This window comes from Carassius gibelio, chromosome A23 (assembly GCF_023724105.1).
Source record: "Carassius gibelio isolate Cgi1373 ecotype wild population from Czech Republic chromosome A23, carGib1.2-hapl.c, whole genome shotgun sequence".
Classification (NCBI taxonomy): Eukaryota; Metazoa; Chordata; class Actinopteri; order Cypriniformes; family Cyprinidae; genus Carassius; species Carassius gibelio.
The window spans coordinates 17440112-17462632 of NC_068393.1; the positions used below are offsets into that span (position 1 = coordinate 17440112).

The following is a 22521-nucleotide window of genomic DNA, read 5'->3' on the forward strand; positions in this document are numbered from 1 at the left end:
AAATGAATGCAGACGTCTCTGTTGAGTGTGATGAGATGCACCCAGGATTAATTAGTATGCGTTGAATTCTGGTTACTCATTTAAACAGAGAGCAGTTTGAGGACAGGAGACTCTTGAGTGTATAAAAACAGTGGCTCTCCTCCCACATATGCGTGCAGGAAGAGGATGGAGTGAAAGCAGCAGTTTAACTCATCACAGAAAGCTTCAGATGTGATTTACCTTGCGGATTTACAACTATGGGCTTGATATTGCTTGAATATCATTGCTGGATATGAGTGGAAACATATGAGCGGAGGTGTGGAGTAGTCTGAGCTTGTCAGCATTTTCAGCTCGTTTGAAAGTGTCTTTGAATTAAGTGGTGGAATTATTACCAGAAGGAGATGTTTCAGCTAACATGTTGAGTCCAGCTTTCCACGCAAGCTTATTAAATGAGCTCAACCCGCGGGCAAATATTCACATGGCTCTAATAAAATGAGATGTTGCAGTGACCTAGCTACATTTATTTGTAACGTACAAGTAGTCTAAACTATTATCTTTGAATGTGCGTGACTTCCGATTCATTAGCTGCTATAGTTAAATAACTAGAAAAATAACAATGAGCAGTAAATAACAATGAGGAGTAAACAGTATTTGCACTACAAACACTTCCTTTGTTTATAATTATGATGATTAACTAAAATAATATAATTTTTTGTATATTTTCTAACTTTTCCAAATGTTCTTTTACCACACTACTTTTTACCTTACCACATTTAAAAAATTGTTCAGTTCTTCGTTGTTCAGAAGGGAAGAATCCGATGTGATAGCTATGTCCGATTTGTGAACGAATTGTTCTTTGGAACAGATTCCTTTCAATGTATCGATTGAACAGATTCACCAATCAAATACAGTAGATGATTCATTTATGAATTTTGCTTGTGCAATTGATTCCAACATCAAAGCGAATCTCAAGTTCCCATTCAGTCGGTTCAATGCTCGAGTGGGGTTTGTGGAGCATTTGCTCAGTGGGGAATTGGCCAGACATGAAATGCTTTTGTCCTCACCAGATGCAGCTCTATCCATTTTGGAAGAAGCCCAGGAGTTCCTTTGATTATTCCCGAGCGTCATCAGAATTTTGGACTGGGATCCTCAAATCTGGCCCACAAGATCCACTTTCCTGCAGAGTTTAGCTCTAACCCTAATAAAACACACCTGAACATGTAATCAATGTCTCCAGGATCATTAGAAAGCCACAGGTAGGTGAGGTTGATCAGGGTTGGAACTAAACTCTGCAGCAGACTGGCCCTCCAGGGTTAGATCTGAGGGACCCTGATTTTGGGTCCCGTGACGATGAATCTGTCTCGCTTGATGCGGGCGAAGGGTTCTCCAACAACATTTTTCAACCAGGGCAAATCCCAGCTTCTCACTTGTCCTTGAAGTCGGTGGGTGGAAGTGAGACAGTACAGAACTGTTGCAGATAGTGGCAAGGACACGCTTGCCGGTTTAGCCAGATTCAAAGGCAGAGCTCACATCTTCATGGCTGAAGACCATGTCATCCCCCTCCTCCGGTGCCAGGTCAAAAAAGTTTATTGTGTAGAGCATTTTCTCGCTGGATACCTGGCTCCCACGCAAAATAGTGGTATCACAGGTACCCACTCGCCCAATTAGGGCATATATGGTGCTGTTCCAAGCATGAACCTACTTGCCCTTCAGTTTCTTAAAAGGACATGGTTTCTGAAGAGTTTCATCCAACTCTGCTTAAGGGTCTCATTTTTTTTTTTTTTTTTCAGTGAAATGCACCTTGTAAAGATTCATTAAAAGGTTCAAAGATTATAGACTCTATTGTGCTGCTGTAACACATAATGGCCTTCATTTCTCCCCAGACAGTATCAGCACAGCTTTTTAAGTCAGCAAAAAGGCTGGGCTCCATTCCGGGCGTACAGTATGCCTTCAAACCATCGGCTAACTTTCTCTAGACAGACATCATGAATATTCAAGCTCGTTTTAGGGCAGTTGGCTTCATATTGCACAGATCTGAGATGAACATACGGTTTCAGGCAGAAGGAAAGGGACCGAGGGGTAAAACACTTTGCGTCTAATGGATCTGGGATGGGCACATATTCATCTAGTCAGGTGATGGAGCTGCGTGTCAGTGTCATGCTCTGAAAATGGTGATGCATACCCATTTAAATTCCACAGCAGCTGGTGCTTCGTTCCCACAGCCAGCCTCCTCTAAATCACAAGAGTTGACCATCTGTGGAAGATGGCGGGAGAAGCACTGAACAGATGTTGGTTATTATATGGGGAATTCATGTAATCAGAATTGGGAGACAGATCACAGTCTGCGGTTAACACAAGCCTGTATACTGTACCTTCACTTCACAAAATACTGTACAGTTGTGTAGACTCAAGGACAAAGTCACTGCTGGTATTACTGTGAATGATTGTGATTAAGAGCACCTATCACAAATGTTTACAGTCCCGATCTCATTTCCCCCAAATTATGAATTTTGAGTCATAAATACTGTATGTTCACTGGAAAAAAAAATTATAGCAGCTACAATGTATTGTTCTTGTCAAATTTAAAAATGCAATTAATAGTTCAATACTGCCAATATTAAAATGACAGGGGAAAATATTCAAAAAAAAATTTCATTATTTAATTTGATTTGGCATAAACCACCTCAATAATTGCTGGTCTGTAAATATGGTTTGGATGTGACATCGCCTTCTAATAGTTAAAAATGGCTCATTCTAGTCGATATCATGCAGCATAATGTTAATTTAGTAAATTAGCTTTGAGTTTTATTGAACGTTTCACTTGTTTTATATGCTCGTTTTAAAACCCTAACAGGAAGCATACAACATAACTTGTTTGATGATCTGCATGTGTATTTACGTTTAAAACATTTCCATAATCTTGCTTGTTTTTCTTATGCTGGGATCTTATCAAAACTTGGGCGGATTCCAGACACTCCCATAAAGAGATAAGTATATGCTCTTATTATCTTCCTCCAGCTTACAGTAGTTCTTATGTCAAACGCAGAAGATGCTAAACACACCGCAGTCCTTCATCCTTTATGAATTCAGAATCAATGCCAATGAAAACAAAAACGTTCACTACAACAGGCAGTTTTCAACTCCTTTAATGGTTCAGTTGGTATAGATTTCAGACGCTTTTAAGTCAAGGGACGAATTCGACAGCCATACAGCATAAAACAACCATTCAACTGAATTTTAAACAATAAAAAAAGCAATTCACATTAAATAGTTTAACAGCTCAAGCGAGTACGGACAACATGCAGTGAAGTCAATGAATTAAACAAGAATCCAGAGTGACATTCAATGGATGCAAATCCACAAACCCAACCAGAAATGAGTGTGTGTAAGACACGATTGTGTGGTTCTGATGCAAAAAAAAAAAAAACAGGACAAAAAAAAAACAAAAAAATGCATAGACAAAATAAAGATTTACAGTTAAAAAGAAATCAGATGCATGTTCCTGTCATAATGCAGCTGTCATATGGACAAGTTATCTTGATGACTGAAGACATTCAATCAAATACTTATTGCTGATATTAGCGAGAAATATAAAAGCCATTTTCATAAAAAGACTTACATCCACAGATTGAAAAGAGGTGTAGACTGATGTTGAATGCAGCAAGGCTCTTGTGACCATTACAGAGCTACTTGAACATACACCAGAGACCACAATGCAGGCATGCGTCATTTCAAAACACTAAGATACAATAATTATGTTAAGCAAGTTAACAAAACATGAATACGCATTAAATACTGATCATGAAATAATGTTACCAAAAAGGTCAGAGGACGAAACACAAAATCTAAGATTTAATTGAAGTCCTAATAGAAAAAAGGTTTGGTTTTCATTTAGCGTCCTCTGAATTCACACAAGATTATATTCATCTTCGACTTCAATTAGAATAACTAAAAACGTGTTTCGCTAGCACCACTCAGTCAGACAGTCAAATATATGCTGACACATACTCACATCCGAGTATGGCATGTCCTGTTACACCGCTTCAGGCTGAGGCTTTCTATTTGACATGTAAATCGGTTATTACAGTTTCTAAAGTCATTTGTATTAAAAATTGGTTACAAATCAGAATTGCAGTTTAAAAGGGGTCCGTGTATGTCTACATTTTAAGACATTGAAAAAATAAATAAGGATCTAAGACATTCATTAGATACCTTTAGAAATATTTTACATAAAAACACAGTTGGCACGAATCGTTCACTTTTCTACTTTTTTTTTTCCTCACGCTGTGTACAAAAAAGGCTATGAAATTACACATTAATCCATACATCGAAAAGAGAGATCATGAAACATCAGGTCATTTGTGCACATCGTTCTGTGAGTGTGTACGGGCCTCATCCTTTTTGACAATTTAGTATCCTCCACAACAACATTAATGTTTTTTTTTTTAATGAAATTAGGATGCGTACAATTACTAAACAAATAAAAAAAACTGAAAAAAATAAGGTACTTTTTTTTTTTTTAACCTGCAGGATCCTGTGGACAATAAAAAGAAGAAACTACATACAACGAAAAATAAAATCATCTGTAATAACCCATAAGATGATTTATATACTTTTTGACCAGACAAATTAAGCTCTTGGTCCATTAAGTCTCTCATGGGAACAAATATAAAACGCCATTTACAAAAGGATGATGGCAAAATTAAACATAATACCCAAATCTAATATTTACCCACCAGAACTCTTTCTGACTCGTTTGCTGTAAGTCATCAGGTAGTGTGGCCGCAGGGCCTGATAGTGTAACAGTTAATGTGAGGAAGAAGAGGGGAACCGGGAAGAGAAGGGAAGTGGGGCAACTGGCATGCAGCAGAGCCCCGCCCCTCTCTCATCTCAAGCTCCGCCCTCTCCATCGGTCAACAGTGTTGAGTAGTGTTCAGCTGTAGTGACTCGGCATGGCGAGAGGTCACTGTCTCCTGTCCTCGGCCTCTGATCTTGAGAAGGCCATTACCACATCCTCAGCTCCTTTATGGGGAAAAAAAATATAATATATATATTAGATAACTACTTAAATTTTCAGTCAAAAAGGAAATAATGCTGCTCTGAGGAGATTACTTATTTCAACACTATTCGTATTGCACAAAGTACTACACATAAAATAAATACAGTCACACTCCAGGCTATTATCTTAACAGCTTTACTAGACAAGGTGAATGCAATCTTCACAACAGAGCAAATTACGTGAGCTCGTCCAATGGCAGCACACATTGTTATAATGGCTGAAGAGCGAGCAGGCTGTGTGCGGTGTAATTAAACTCAGACAATGCCTTACAATTGTCTGCCTTACAAACACTCCAGTCAGAAAAATTACAGTAACACTGGGATAAATAAAAAAACATAATACAGGGCTATGTTCTGAATAGAGGCATACTGCATACTGTATATCATTATTTTTAAATAGTATGTAAAATATGCACACAATATAAAATGGTAAACATTCAGAACAATACAATGTAGCACATCTGTTGATCACTTAATTCTAAAATCTCTGCATCAGATTTATTTAGTTTTTTTTTTACTCAAAGTAAAAATGTCTTTATTGTTTAATCAGAATGTCAGTAAATAAGCTAAGGGCATCTAAGCAAGTCACTAGCAACCCCAAACACATGAAATATGGGTTCAAGTCCAATGCATGAACTGCTGAAATGCATAAATTTAAACGTAAAATTGTTGCTCAATGTAGTGGGTCATCTGGGTATTCAGTACATACAGTAAATTAGCAGTATGCTATTTCAAAGATTGCCAAGGTATCTAAAGTCTGTTGTAAAGATGAGTCTCCTTTAAACAGCACTGACCCCGCATACTCCTCAAATCAATATTTCCCACATTCATACTCCCGCTGCCCTGATCTCTGACTTGGAGAACTATGGGGATGGGTGTTCACAGTCTATCATAATGAGTCCATTCATAAGATTCAAATTAGATCATATTAATAATGAATACCCCTACATACCTAGCCCTCAGTTTGTTCACATAAACAGCTTGAGGTCAGAGTCATCAGCATGAGACACAACACCCCCAGTACCACCCACTGCGTGAGGTTTTCTGTGCCACACTGATATGAAACGCATCTAAAAGCCTCTATAAACCAAATCTACTGAAATATGGGGTCTGGGAAAACAAACACTGCGAGAGACGTCCTCTAAAGACATGGAAATGTCACCGGCGGATTGCAGGAAGTCCATGGGGTGTTTAAATGAAGGAGCGAGAGTGTTTGTGATTTCAGTCAGGTTCGGGACAGATTCTCAGCGAGGGAAGGCGCTAATCAATTCCAATCCTGAATTAACGATGCCACCAGGGGAAGGAACACAAACCCCTGCAAACCAGGTAAACAGGATTTGTAGGTCCAGCTGTCCCAAGATGAAGAAGGATTTATAACAATCCCACAAATGTGTAAACACAAAATAAACAGCAAAACCTTGAGCTCTGGCTGGATTATTTTGAAAGTTATGTAGGAATTGCTGCACAGGAAGTGCTCATGTGTCTAGGTGATCTAGCGCAATATCTAATATGTTCGCCAATCCAGTGTCTTATTAGTTATGGACCTCATTTATTATGTTAATTTCCTCTGCTTTTCATGTACTCTAACTCACAAAATCAGACACACCATGTCCTCTAAATGAAATGACCCATTTAATTTTCCAGGAGTTTAAGATACTCCAACTGTCAAAAATGCAAAAAGCATGTACTCAACAAAGGTGCTCTTTTTACTTCACCAAATGCCAGTGTATTTTGATGATTCTGTTTACTTTCCTGTAGAATTTGGCAATATTAGGATTTTTTTATCCAAAACTTAACTCTTCTGAAATATTTACTAAAAAGTGCTGCACTGAAAACCACAAACCATTCAAATTATAAACAAATGCAGTAAAGGTCGAGAACAAAAAGAACAAGGAACTTCCAAAACTGCCAATTTATGGGACTGTTGAACATTTATACACAACAGAATTTAAATGATCTACATTTAGGGACATTTCTTAAATATAGTTGGTAAATCTGAGTCTCTAATGAAAATGAAGATGATATTATAACCAAAACATTTCAACTGAAAAATAGAATTGAAAATATCTTCGTACATAAACATCTTAGTATTTATTATGCTGACATTTTTTGTTTATTTTAAAATATTATTTATTCTAGAAATTTGGTTTACAAAAATATTTATCTGTAAGTAAATAAATAAATAAATACATGCATGCATACATAAATAATCTTTTAAACTAGGCATTATAAGACAACAACATCTCTTATGTGTTTCTTTGACTATAATATTAACACACAAAAGAAGATCCTTAGAACATTCTTCATTATAATCTTTATTACTCCTTTCTGTGGAAGACGCCTTTCTGATTAAAAGTAAACAGAAACATTAGCATACAGAGACTGTGAAGTTCACTGAAGTTCAGCTTCAGACGAGAGTGTTAGCACCTTACTGAAAACACTTCAAAGGGAGCTCTATGTCATTTTATTCTACTGAAAATAGTCTAATTTCAGTCTTTCTGATGATTTAGCTTACAGCAGAATCTAATAAAAGCGGCACTGAATTACATTTTTATACTTTTTGGGAAATCTCTCTGAATAATAACCTGATAAAAAAAAAACTTTGTGAAGTGGGTATACTCTTAATTTATGCCCCCATTTTTTAAGCAACCCAGCAAAGGATGAAAGCCATGTGTTATAAAGAGTGACATTTAAAACTATAGTTCACCCCAAAAAATGGGCCCGTAGTGTTTACACGGTCACTTAACATCTGCTGCTTGACTTCACTTCACTTAGGATCATTAAGAAATTAATATTAGTCACAGAAGAGGTGCAGATTTAGAAATAAATAATTCTAATAAAAAATGTATAAATATATACTGTCTGCAGCAATTAACATTTAGTCAGAACCTCTAGTAAATTACATGCTACTTTGTTTAGCTGTCTGTTCCGAATCGTGGGAGAATCATGAAGACACCCCACACCAAAAAAAAAAAAATGAACTGTGATGATGAAAATGAGACTGCGGCTACTAAACCATCAACAGCATGTCTTTGATCCTGTATTATCTTAGGGTTGCATAATGCTTGCGTAACAGCCCAGTCATGGTAAGGAGGGGTCAAAGACAAGGACAAGGCTTTATAATCACCGACAGGCTGCTCTCAAAATCCTCACAGTTAAACTGAAAGTGTGTGAAGGGAGGATGAAGAGGCCGTGGATGAAGATGTCCCTCTCCATCTTCCGGCTGCTTCGTTATGATGGAGCCACTCCCTGCGATGCACGCTGTGTCACAGAAGCACAAGCCAATGCGCCGCAGACGTCAGAGCGCTCATGATTCATCGCCTAGCAACAGCTCAGAATCAGCTTGCATCAGAATCCAGCAGGCAGCAAACACCGATGAACAAACAGCAGCTGTCTGCCTCCCCGTATCACTGACCTGTTCAACCTCTAACAACAATACACTCATCGCAATACATAATCATATTACAAAACACCTGTGGTCTACTGAAGCAACAGCCGTTTTAATTGTGAATGTGAGCTCTCTGATACTTGCTTTATTCCACTAAATGATTGCATGTAAAATAAGCTCTAATTTCATGAACATGCTATATTTTTTACCTTACGAAAGAAGGAGTACACCATGTAATTTAAAATAATATAATAATAATAATAATAATAAATAAAAGTAGTTCTATTTAACATGGTGTGGCTTGCCTCAGAAAACAAAAAATAATTTGGAACTATAAGGTTATATTTGTTAACATTATTTAACATGATGAAACATTTATTGATCTTAATTAATGTTTTAACATTACCCCCAACATACATTCTATTCATTTCTTCCTATTTTATTTTATAATTTACTAATACACTACAAAAGTTAGATCTGTTCATATTATTAAATGTTAATTTCACATACATTAACTAAACTAAAAAAGGAATTAAATAAATAATAATAAAACAGAAAACTATTTATTTCTACAGTGGCATTAAACACTGACTTTAAAAAAAAGTGCACCTTTAAATCAAAATGTAGGTTATTTTACAATTTTCCCTGCATAACAGCTATAGACTGTTTAACCCACACATACGAATCATCTGATAATAGCAATAATATACTGTAATAATGGACCAGACGGGGCACACTTAAAGATAATTGCAGGCAGATCACGGCTGAGGGATTGAGATGGCAGATATAGTATTAGTGGGTTATTTCAGGAAGTGTGGTTTAAACATGGCCAGGAGTGATGGCTCATGAGCAGTGAGTGTGTGAGATTGACACACAACCACACATACACCCCCACCCTTCTGTGTGCATCACGCAAGGCACTTTTACATCCACAAAGACTCCAACTAGCCAAAATATGATCATGATCCCAGAAATTTCTTTCATAACAGTCTTAATATAAAATACACTTTTAATACCTTATATTTAAAAAAATAAGTCATAGATTGTACACAGTGTTGTACAGAAAATAATCACATTTTGTTGCTATGCAGCCTGAAATAAAAACGGACAGTTTTTTTGTTTTATTCAGCTGTATTTGCAACTTATAACATCCAGGTGAAAGATAAAACGCCAAAAAATTACAATTAAAAAAAAAAAAAAATCATGTAATATGTTATATGGGTTTTTTTACGACACGTAGCAAAAGTAATTTCTTCAAGACATCATGAGGTCTATTTATAGAAGTAAAAAATAGCTTGTAGTTTGCACACTCTAAGAGAAATGAGTGTTTTCTGTGTTGGGCAATGAGTCATTGGTTTAGTGATGAAGGGTCTTAAGTGCGCTGTCTCTGTCACATCGGTCCACTGATGGAGTGCAGTCTGGGGATTATACCAGCAGACACAAGACAAAAGACTGTTGACTCGGCCACGCCAGTCTGAAAGATGGATAATACACCACTAACTAATGCATAGCTTTGAACTCTTCTTTAAAAGAGCAGACACTTATACAACAAAGACAATAAAAGCTTGTAAGAGGAACGTAAAAGAGCAGCATCCTTTCAAATGCAGTGTCACACAGACAGGACCAAACGAGCGAGTGCACTGTTCTCACACCATCTGACTGTAATTAACAATCCGGTTGGACTGAAGGTCCTCTAATGAGGTCTATTTCTCTCCCTCATTCACACACCCCGCTCGCCACCCATTCCATCACCATGGAAACTGTCTACTGTACTTCCTCTGATGTTCAGTCCCCAAGGCCTCCACAAAAGCTCTCTCACAGCCTCACTGTCGACTTTCATCCAATGATGAGGATCAGAGTTCAGCCAGAGACCGGCCTGCCAGTCACGCTTCTTTTGAATCCCAGAAATAAAATAAAATAAAATGAAATAAATAAATATATATATATTATTTCTGGGATTCAAATAATAATAATAATAATAATAATAGTACTAGTAATAATAACAGTAGTAGTATGATAGGGCTTCCCAAACCTGTGACCTAAATTATTTATCCCAAGTACAAAACAAAATGTTAAAAGATACAGTGCATTTTAAAACATCTTTGCATGTTGAAGATTTCAGATTTATTTTCTTATTAGATTTAAATAAACACTTAAAATATAAATAAAAATATATTTTATTACACACTGGATTTTTTAAATATCACAAACCCCTGTTATTTATATAATTTCTCTTTTTACACTTTTTCTAAATTATGATAATTAATAATTTTTAATTTAAATTTAAAATATATATTTTTAAATAACGTAAATATTATTACATAAATCAAATTATGCATAATTAATTTTGTATCTGATATCAATATTAATAATATTAAAATGTCTATTTTGTGTTATTGTTTTTAAATGTATTATTTTATAATTATATTTAAATAGGTGAAATTTTTTTCCCATACACAACGTAGTCACCTAATTACTGAGTGAATAAAAAGTTGCCCAATCATGTATTTTTAGCTACATTTCTTCATTCCTATTAATGAGTTCAGGAGTTTGAAGCTCTGAGCTGCCTGAACTCACAAAGTTCTCCTTTGCCCACCGTCCTCCCCCAGACACCAACCTCCAGTTTCATCCTCTAAACTTCAAGGCCTTAGATATGATTAAAATTGCATTACAAAACTTTGAATATGCGTCTATGCTAATTAGCCAATTAGATGGTCCCGAACGCAAATGTTTGTTTAAGCCATAAACAAGTAAACAGGGAAAGTGTCAGGTTAGGAGCTTCTAAAGGAGTAAACATACCATGTTTGTACACTTATGAAGAAAATCGGAGTGGTAGTTGCATGTACAAAACTGTTGCAATGCTTGGGAGTATGACTGCCAGGCTGTTGCTAAAGTGTTCAGAGTAGTCAAAGAGCCCATTCACCAATAATGTGTAATATATGATGATCATGTGTAAACCACTTTCAAATATCAGAAACCAATCAAACCTGTACAGCTTGAAAAAAAAAAAAAGTTTATTCCTATGAGAGAACAACAGCCACTGAGAAAGTGAAATGTTCAGCCTCATGGTCCGAGTCTATTACATTCACAAATTTGCCAAACTGTTAACTGAAACACAGCAGCCCTTTAATTTAGCCCAGAAATCTGAATGGCCTACAGAACACCCATACCTTTAAATATGAAGCCATGTAGCATGTATCTTTTCTGCAAGAAATATGAGAAACAAATATAGTCACATCTGCAGATTTAGTAGTCTGATGAGGTGACTCATTTTCCAAGGTGTTGGACACAAACACAGGCAGTCCTCTGAGACAACTTGATACGTAAATGATTCATCCAACTGCAGTATAGTCCCCTGAGATGTGGCAATATTTTGCCTGATTTGAGAGAGAAAGCATTAGCATGTGTAGATATGAAGAATATTACATTAGCTAAATCCTCAGATAGCGGTGTCGTGATCCTACATTATCCCTTTAATTTGAACTAAAATAAGTGAGTACTACTGAACACATTCCAGTTCACCTCAGCAGACCTTTAGCACATGCTTTATTTAAGGGTTCACACAGATCGTACGCCAGAGAATGAGATGTCACAGTTTCTCCTAATAGAAACAGACTAATCTTGGTGATACTCCACGAACATATTCCTGATGGCCCTCCTCGTCTGTGCATTAAACAAAGGTTATTGTACTTCATCGTTTGTTGTTCATTAAGTGTGTTCTCCCTTTCATCTCAACCTCATTATACTGCAGGAGACCACAAGCGGAAACTGATCGCTTTCATCTAAGGGCTGCCATTTACATTTCTTATTCTAGAAGCATCACAACATCTTAAAAATCACTCATCAATGTTGGAGCAAACACACACAAAGCTCTGCACAAGAAGTAATTTGAGCTGGAAAAATCCCAGAAGCACAACACAAAGTGACATCTACATCCATTTTTCTTTTGCTACTGCATTATTTATGAAGATCCTTCCCAAAAAAAGAGGTATCCTTGTCTAACAACCAGGCTAATTTGCATATTTAATGAAAACAAAATGTGTGCTCCATTCTTTTACACAACTAGTTATTCACAACATTAAAACTTCTTTCTTCCCGTAAAAAAAAAAATATATATATATATAAAATATATATATATATAATATATATATATCTATGACAAGCTGCTCAGTTAATGCATCATATTAAGACCGAGCATTACAGTTTTATTCTTACTATGGTATATGATGCAACCAATTGACGTTATTTCACTTTAGACCTATAGATCACCTGATAATCTCAGTTAAAATCAGAGGAAATTACCCTACAATATACAACATTTAGCATTACAATTTCCTACCTGAAACATTTATGTTGTGCTAGCGCCCCCCTGTGGAACAAGCTACAGCACAATGTTGTCCAAAATATAAAGAAATACTGTTTAAAGCATTGAGTTTAAAGTAGATACATATTTTCTCTCGCATTCTCTCTCACTCTACAAATATAATTAAAATATTAAAATAAGGTAGGGGAAATATAATTAAAATATTAAACAATGTACATTGTTTATATATGATAATAATATAATACAACCATATACATAACCATGTCAGTAGGTTTAACAATATCCCTATTTCAAGTTCAAATCCAATTTATACATGAACTAGAGTCAAGTTATGGTATCAAGTATGGCAGTTTTAAGGACCATTTCCAATTATAAACTTAATCAAGAAAGACAATAATCATTTTAATATTCCAATGTGCTGTTGATATGAACCACAGCTCTCAGTAAATAAGAGTGTTCTTGGTAAAGGTTTGACCTGAGCTGTTCAGGCAGTAAATGTTGTCTTACCCTGGTCAATCGGGTGCTGTGGTAACTGACTCATCTGGCTGTGCACCACGCCTGCATAATTCCGCAGAAATGCTTCCTCATTTGGTGTCAGCTGTAAGAGTTGGGACAAAAAAATTGACTTCACATTTGCCAATTAAATTCCATGCTAGTGTCCAGTTAATGACCACTTAAAATGCTACTAAACTGTCAAACCCAAGATCAGTTTCAAGAAACAAAGAAAGGGTCACCAAATTCATAACGACTGGTTTCTATATTTTAAAGAAAATATAAAAATGCAAGCAATTTGCTTTCTAAAGAATCCCTGATCTTATTTTCCATTATTATTAAAGAAAATGCAGATTATTCTAAAGAAAACAGTGTCTTTCAATAAACTGTAACCAAGGTTGTGCAGCTGTGGGGAAATAATCCTGACAGAAGAATTTGTCCTGCTGCTTATGAATTTGAGCATAACATAAAAAATTGAAATTCAATATCTCAGGTAAGAAATAAGGAAGGGGACAAATGTTATTAATTTTTGGTGATGTTCCCCAACATGTTAGCTGTATCTGATTCAAATTTTGTGGTGATGGCATAAAGTATCCAAAAGTTACAGTTACAGCATTTTGGAACAAAAGAAGCCTTTTTGTTTAGCCCTCAACACCCTGGAGGTTTTTTAAAAACTGTTTGCAGAGTGGCATACAGAAGAATATAGACTCATAACTCCAAAACCATAGCAAGGAGAGTCTTGCATCTAATAATAAAATTATGGTAAATTTGGGGTGTTTTTAATTGGGAAAATTTTCTGAAAATGAAGTGGCAAGTTACGAGTGAAAATGTCACATGATTTTTTTTGCCAAGCTACATCTGCCTCTTCAGTTTTATAAATTGATGAGAAAAATCTTTAGATATAAATGGATTAAAATGCTCATGGAAAATAGGATTAGTAATTTTTTAGTGCGTGGGGGTTTCCTGCGTTACACTCCATTTTAGAGGGACTACGCAAGAGTTTCAAAGCTTTAAAATGATAAATATTTTGTGTTATTCCACTGAGTGGTTGTTATTTTCATTATGTATTTCTTAATGGGGGGGGGGGGTACTGGGTTTAAAGGGTTAAAGCACATCAGAAGATGTCTTATTCTCACTAGTCTGACACTTACATTTGATCCCATTTTCTTGAGCATGAGCAGCACCCGCACCTTCTGCTGGATGTACATCTCCTCAGGAGACTTGCCAGGGGCTTCCTCTCGGTTCATCCCCCCTGCTCCTGACGCACTGCTGAACAACCGCACACAGAGCAAAGAGAGCATTCAATTATTCATATCCCAAATTTTATTTCAAGAACTCATGAGTTGAATACAGTCCTACTTGGGTTTTATACAAAAAAAAAATATATATATATATATATATAGCATGAGGGCCTGGAAACGTGAATTAGACCTAATATTGACTGCAGTGAACATTTCCATTTAATTTTTTTTCAACTGAATAATGCTATACAGAAGAAAACCCATTACAAACTAGCTTAATTCAATCAGGCAACATATTTGGTTTAAGAAAAATGAAACCCATCGTAACCTTTGCCAAATGCAGAAAGCTTCTAATTAAACAGAATGACTGACTTCAGATCATAGAGCAGGTTGACAGTATCATAAATGGCCCTCATGCATATTTAATGGCAGATATAACCATGCTCCTAGCTTTTCCTCGTCTTCCTCACTTCTTAATGACCTATTTTCAGACTTGCACTCAGTGTGAAAGTGTGAAACGCTTCTAAGGACCTCGAGGAGCAAAAAAAGAACAATTACTGAAGAAAGCCACAATACAGTCAATTTGCAAAATTATTTGATGCCTCAAATGTTATTTTCCAGAAAATAGCATCACGACAAAAACAAAGAGACAGACTGCAGTAATACCATCTAATTCATAATCAATGCAATAATGCATCTCACATCAATGTAATGTGGAGAAAATTAAAAAAAACCTAATCACTACATCACCCAGAGAACGAAGCACTGACAATCAAGCAAAATGAATGGCATCAAATACATTCTGGGGGTTTTGTGAATGTGTCAGTGAGTGAACCCAGCCTGTGATGTCTCACGGCCTCTTATCTGCACAAAGAGCCTCTAATACATGCTGACAGCTTGTTTGATGTGGGGTTAGCCTATATTTAATAGAAAAGCTGGTTCAACCCTTTATTTCATGACAGATAGATTTTTCTGGCCTTAACTTGAAGAATGACAGTACCTCCTCATGGCCAATCTGGTGTGTTAACAGCTTAAATATCTGAAGCCACTTAAGCCAGGAAGACAGAAAGCAGTATAGAAACGGGCGACCATGGCAAAATAACTAACTCAGATATCCTCTACAGTGACAGACTCATCAGTCACCAAAGGGCCGTGACATCAAAAGAGCTTCATATTAAATAAAGCATGCACTTTATTCTGCTGCGTCTCGCTGGCAGCCGTGGGGGGATGAGGAGTGCTCGCAGATGAAAGACACAAGAGGGACCGGAGCGGCAGCTCGGCAGCTCTGTGACACCAGGCACACCTTCAGGGGGGAGACGACTCACTCTCCCTCAGTCGCTTTTGATCATGACTGTCCTTCCTGCTGGAGACGAGACAGGCCAGACAGCAGGCAGACTCACTGCAGCTCAACTCTGCCGCAAACACCCAAGAAGAGCCGGTGCATGACAACACACCTACTTCATTCTTCCAAGACTGTGGGTAGGAAGGTCTAAAAAATGCCCCATAATCTGTCAGGGCTTTAGATGTGTATCACACCGCAGCTCAGGAGCAGGTGTTTTGTTTGAGCAAGTCTGCAGATTTAAGAAAATGTGAGTGATAGACTGTAACAACTGAGCAAATCATTATTAAAGTCATTTACATATTCTCATAGTTTGAAGATGTGTCTATCGTGAATGAAATACTCACTGCATATTGTAAAATTAACTATACACCTTTGAGGTTAATCATACGATTACAATACATAGTGATACAAACAATATATTTTTATTGCATTTGGACAAACCCATCTCACTCTCACAACAATAGATGACTTTAAAATATATATTTACACATTTAGGAAAATCTAACTTGGAAAAGAAGAGATTGTGGACGCACACCAGAAATCTGGATTTCTAAACACCTACCTACAGACGATAATTATTTCATGGCAAATAACCAATATTATGGACCTATAATGTTTTGTCAGTTGCTTTGAAAAATAAAGTGTGTTCACGATGATGCTGCAAACTGAAAAAAGTCAGAGGAGTTTCCACACCTAAACTGTTTGGCCCAAGTATAAAACAAAATGTTAAATCATAATAGTAATATTAATTTTAATATTTAATTGTAACATACATAAAATTTAATTAAAAATGAATTAAATAAAATTATATTTATGTCTTTCGGGGGTTTATACTAAAGAATTTTCTGTACAATATTTATATATATTTATTTATATTTCCCTTAAGTTTTTTAATCATGTTTCTATGTAGCATGGTTCTACATACAGCAGCTTGTCACCTAAAACTAAATTTTCCCCCAAGAGAGATTATAAGAAAAAAAACTCAATCTAATCAGTGTTAATGCCACCAGATGGCATTTAAGACTTTTCCTGATTTCACAGTGGAAGATGTCAAATCATGTGGCGATGGGCTTAAAATAGAGCACCTATCCTCTGGCTCAGTCATGACCAAGGCTGCACCGAGGATCAAGTTAGTCTAATTTGGTTTCCCACAGTTTAATTGGAGCTTAATTTAAAATACAACATAGAGCTCCTGTTTAAAAAGCAGATAAAGCGAAAGTATTTAAGTCTTGGTTTGGTCACTGACTGGATGTTATCTCACTGCTGCAAGGTCATAACATTGAGCCAAAGCAACGATACTGCAAAAGATCAGTTTATCATTGACTCCTGACACCACCCATGTAGGGAAGGTGCAGAAGCTCGGGAAGGAGATCCACAATCCAGATAGCAGCTCTATTTATAGACTCAAGTCATTTGAATCCCCACAAACAGCTTGCTGAGAAAGATTCTTCAATTGTTTGAATGTGACAGAAATCATGCATTAGGAAGTATTTATCTTCAACTCAAGAAACATCTTTTCCATGAGTTCAGTAAGAAACATCTGAATATGTGCACTTCCCTTCTATTGAGCAGGCAAAAAGCAGTATGTCAGACATCACTGATGCTTGTGTTGGAATGGGAGCAAATCCCTGCAGCCATGATCTATGGTTTAGAAATTATGACCTGTTGTTTGGGTCTCTGAATATTTTTTAAGCAGTGTATGAAAAGCAATCAAAATCCTTCCAATGCCCAGAACTAATCAAGCTCATCAAAAAAGATGCCCTCAAAAGACAACTCCAGACTTGCTTCAATATGAGAATAAATAAACAACCTTTTGTATTCGGAGCAAGAATATTAACTAATCACAATCTAATGCATAATTGGCACAAATGGTTTTCCATGGTATAACAAATTCCCAAGACACTGGATTTTGCTTTGGATCATGGCATAGGATGTTACACAACCTTTGCCTGTCAGTGGAAACAGACGATGCTGACTAACTTCAAAAACCCCAAAACTAGACTAACTGTACAGCCAAAGTAATTCTGTCAGCAAGCATGTCATCCTGTCCAACAACATCACGTCCTCTCCATGAGCAGCTGGAGCGAATGAGTAACAAATAAACGAATAATAAAGGGGATGAAAGGAGTTTTTCAGTTCCATCTCAGGGAATGTTGATCCAGCGGTGGGTGCTGTATTAGTGAGACCTATTTTGCCTCAACCACAAAGCCCTGACCAAACTGAAATCCATTTACCTGATCAATATGGGGAAGTCGTGGCCTATCATGGGGAAGTCGTGGCCTAATGGTTAGAGGGTTGGACTCCCAATCGAAGGGTTGTGAGTTCTAGTCTCGGGCCGGACGGAATTGTGGGTGGGGGGAGTGCATGTATAGTTCTCTCTCCACCTTCAATACCACGACTTAGGTGCCCTTGAGCAAGGCATCGAACCCCCAACTGCTCCCCGGGCGCCGCAGCATAAATGGCTGCCCACTGCTCCGGGTGTGTGTTCACAGTGTGTGTGTTTGTGTTCACTGCTCTGTGTGTGTGCATTTCGGATGGGTTAAATGCAGAGCACAAATTCTGAGTATGGGTGACCATACTTGGCTGAATGTCACTTCACTTCACTTCACTTCAAAAACTAGACCAATCAACATCCAGTGTGTTATAATCAGATTATAATTACAACCAAAAACCACCGTAAACAACAAGCCGGGTTGACTGTCCTTATTCCCCTTCTCTTTCCCTCCACTTTCCTGTCTACTTTGAATGAAACAATAAAATAATAGACACACAAAAGGTGATTTCAGCATAAAATATAGTGCAATTACAAAGTTTAGCCACTATCAATACCAAGAATCACTAGCCAACAGATTTTATGGTAAACTAGCTATTTACCGTGTAGAAACAATAGTTAGTGTATTTAACAACAATGGAGATGAGGGAGCCAGAGCTGGTATGACTGATAACTAGGTCATGACTCGTTAGCAATGCATGAAGCATGACCCAGCAATGCAATCCCTGTGAATCCAAAAATAGTCAACACAAAAATAAATTAAATTTGACAAACCATAAAAATGTTTTTTAGTCTTCAAAGTTAAAAAGCATATAAGAACATTTAAGGAATGATTCTTAAGAATTTCAACAGTTTAAATAAAAATATATATATAATTTCACCCTTTAAATAACACATTTTTTATGACAGGGTGTGAAACTTTTTGAAGTGAAGCTTATTTTGTCAATGCATTGCCTCTGTATTCAAATCCATCTAGTGTTTCATAAGATGGTTGTCATTCACCAGAGCGCTTGTCATGAATCACAATACAAACCCCACTGCAGTGGGAAGCTCCCTTTGGGATCACTGCTGCACCGGCTGTCAGAGATATACAGCTATATAAAACCATGACAAGACAATTCCCTCCATAAACTAAATAGGCTCACACTATATTTCAAGACAGGAAGTCAGGCCTATCCTGCTAAGGCATGGCTAATTTGTCTGAGATTTAAACCAGGTAAAAATAATTAAAATCTAATAAAATATTTAAATAAAATATATCTATATATATTTTATGACACACACACACACACACACATACATTATATATATATATATATATATATATATATATATATATATATATATATATATATATATATATATATATTATTTTTTATCATATATAGACTTTTTTAAATTTAGTTAAATGTAATATTGCCAGAAAAGGATTGAGGATCATTAATAGTGCGCAAACAAAATTCTTCAAAGTCAAAGGAAGCCGACCACTGAAAATTTAAAGCAAGCCAAATAGGATTTCGCTAATTGCCACAGAAAGAAGCCACATTTGCAGCCAGCGAAGCTGATTTAAGCCTGGATCCAAGCCTTGATCATGTATGAGCAGGCCTGTAAGGCATAAACCCAGCCTGTGTTATGTCTGACGAACAGAAAAGAGAGGGGGTGGTGGGATGTCAAGCAACACCAGGGGGGCTGGGCTCCCCACAACAACAACAAAAAAAATGTGATAAGGCTTGGCTTGGCAGGAGGTCTTAGTCCATGCCTAAGCTTGTAGCTCAAAAGCAGCTGATGATCTCCCTTCGGGACGGAGAGGTTGAGCGGTCCATGAGCCGCACCTGCCTCCCTGCCATAAAGGAGGAGAACCGTCTTTCTTGGATTCAAAGAGTCAGAATCCCTCAGGAGAATGCGAAGACTTAAGAAAAAACAGTTTCACTTCCAAGTTCACAAGTAGCTGGCCCTGCCCTGTCCCGTCAGCTCTCGAAGCCCAGCGCGGTTCAAGTGCCCACTACAGGCAGACTGCCAGTTTCACAGCCGAATGTGAGCCAAACAGATGTATTCTGTATTCACAATGAGTTTAGGGTGTGGAGAGACTAAAAATAGCCTATCATTGCCACAAGACATGATAATGTGGCACAAGTGACTGAGATTCTTTATGAACTGAGAAGAACAAATAAACCTATAAATATTAAATTGATGCAAGAAAACACAAAAACTCGTCATAAAAGTGCTGTATTTATAGAATCAGGTTGGAATGTTTTATTATTATTTTTATTTTATTAAAAGCAAATGAACTCAACCATTTAAACATATCTGTGCATTCACAGCCGCAGATTCATGTGCTGCAAACGGTCTACAATAAAAGCCAAGAAGGTAAACAGTACAACGTGTATAGATCGTAAACGACGTCATTAATATGCAAATTAGATTACGGTTACATTTTAAGCGTCCAAAGTATCTAAAACTGAGCTAGTCAGCAGTCAGTTAGTGGACAGGAATCACTCCAGTCCTCTTCTCTCTTTCTGTTACAAAACGCGCGCGTATATCTCTGATTTATCTTTAAAATGAAGATACTTTAATGTCTTTTATTTACGACTATAGTGTTTAAAGGAGAAAAGTTGGAGTGCGTAGGATACAGGGGGTGTTTTAATAGGCAAACTGGACAGTGAGGCTGTAACAAAGCCCTGAATGAAGTTCCCACAATTCCCATTCACATACACACACATTAGCTCGCTAGCAACAGAAAAACAGTCAAACACCTTCAACACGCGCCTCGTTTCGGGGCGTAATTTTCATATGCTGCCTCAAACACCTCCGCTTTGACGCCTTACCTCTCCTGGTCCAGGATTCTGTCGTTTTTTGTTGTATTTGTGAGCTGTGTTGTGTATAAGGAGGCGTCCTGTTCCGGGGTCACATCCCGACAGTCGGCAGCGCTGGAGTGACTCGAGAGCGTGAACGCGCCGCTGCTGAATCAGTTCCTGCCGCTGCGCCGCGCGACCCTCGCCGTCAGAGGGCGCTGTGACGCTGTCGTACACTGGGTTTATTGCCAATAACTTAGTAAGTGATCAGTGAGCGAGCAAAGAGTGGGGTTGGTTTATATTTATTATGTATTTAAATATTTAAATTTATATGCAAAACTTGATCTAATGCTGATATGATCTTTTTTTTTTTATAAAAAAGGTTTTAATATTTTATCATTATATGATTTATTAAATATTTGTAATATATTATAACGAGGAATAAAAACTCTACACTACATTCTAAAAAAGTACCTTAGCATTAAACTGACAGATCAGTAGCAATAAATGAATGAATAAATCAATAATCTAGCAAAATAAAATGTTTCATACTTTATTTTTATATATTATATTATATTAATTACATAATCTATTTAATATAATATGACATTAGAAATGAAAAGTCATATTCCATTCTGAGAACTACCTAAGCATGAACTAACTAGCAGATTAGTAACAATAAAAAAAACCAAAAAAAAAAAAACCTTGTGGAGCACTGAATATACACAAAATACACTTTTTCATATACAGTACACCATTGTTTTTGTCCTGTCTTAAATAGCTTGATATTTTCTGTGGTCCCACTCACAATGAGGCCAGTGTAAGGTCATACTATTTTTCAGTCTTGGTTACTTTATCTAAAAGGTGCTTTTGTGGCCATCTTAATGTGTGCTCAAGTTCTTTTGACTGCAATTGATCAGTTTTCTGACATATAATCAATTCTTTCTTTTTCTCTAAATACAGTGGAATAGGAGACATTTAATGGGATTTTACAGTTGCCCCATATATTCCTATGACTGACATAAACCTTACAGAGTATATCAACTCCCTGATGCAATAATAATAAAGTACTGCTGTTCAATAATTTGTAGTTTGCAGTTGTTCAGACAGCATGAACATGACAGATTTCAATGAACCCATTTCAATTCCACAGAGTATAGAAATTGTATTAAAGCTTTGTTAATATGTATAATAAGCATTTACAATAAGCCATTAAAGTTCCTGAGTTGGATTCATGTTTCTCAGGATTAAATACCGATTGCCCTATTACAGAAAATCCTTCAGCTGAGCTAAAACAGAACTCACTGTTCTTGCGGTTATCATCACTATTTCTAAGCCCTAGTCTCAGAGCATATGTTTCTGAGAGTTTCCCAGCAGTCTCATTTACAGGACTCCTCACACTGGGAAAGCCTCGTTTATCATTCATTACACAATAAAGATTGAGCTCTCATGTAGCTCCCACTTCCCCTATTCATTTTCCACATTTCATTTTCACTGTGTAAATTTCTCCAACACACACAATAATAACATTCAACTGCTGATCAGGCATATTTAACTTCCTGTCCCACACTAATTTGAATTCTGGAAATTAAGTAGGGTGAATTCGGGTAAATCAGCCACATTGTGACAGTCA

The 22521-nt window shown here is 36.8% G+C and overlaps 1 protein-coding gene across 2 annotated transcripts; it reads right to left on the reverse strand.

Moving 5' to 3' along the window:
- Positions 1–3109: 3109 nt before the first annotated feature.
- Positions 3110–21093, reverse strand: LOC127945063 (beta-catenin-interacting protein 1). Of its 2 annotated transcripts, none has more exons than XM_052541596.1 (4): positions 20922–21093; positions 14393–14507; positions 13257–13347; positions 3110–5001 (listed from the first exon to the last, which is right to left on the reverse strand). In XM_052541596.1, the coding sequence occupies exons 2-4, from the start codon at positions 14486–14488 to the stop codon at positions 4943–4945; spliced, it is 246 nt and encodes an 81-aa protein (XP_052397556.1). In that variant the 5' UTR covers positions 14489–14507; positions 20922–21093; the 3' UTR covers positions 3110–4942. The 2 variants fall into 2 exon arrangements, with proteins under 2 accessions (XP_052397556.1, XP_052397555.1); XM_052541595.1 differs by having other exon boundaries at positions 14393–14510; positions 20922–21088.
- Positions 21094–22521: the final 1428 nt, after the last annotated feature.

Excerpts from the sequence above, each read along its gene's own strand:
- LOC127945063 (XM_052541596.1), bottom strand. The coding sequence starts at position 14,488 with ATGAACCGAGAGGAAGCCCCTGGCAAGTCTCCTGAGGAGATGTACATC. Across the intron at positions 13,348-14,392 it reads TCAAGAAAATGGGATCAAAT|CTGACACCAAATGAGGAAGC; the intron begins GTAAGTGTCAGA and ends CAACTCTTACAG. Across the intron at positions 5,002-13,256 it reads ACAGCACCCGATTGACCAGG|GAGCTGAGGATGTGGTAATG; the intron begins GTAAGACAACAT and ends TTCCCCATAAAG.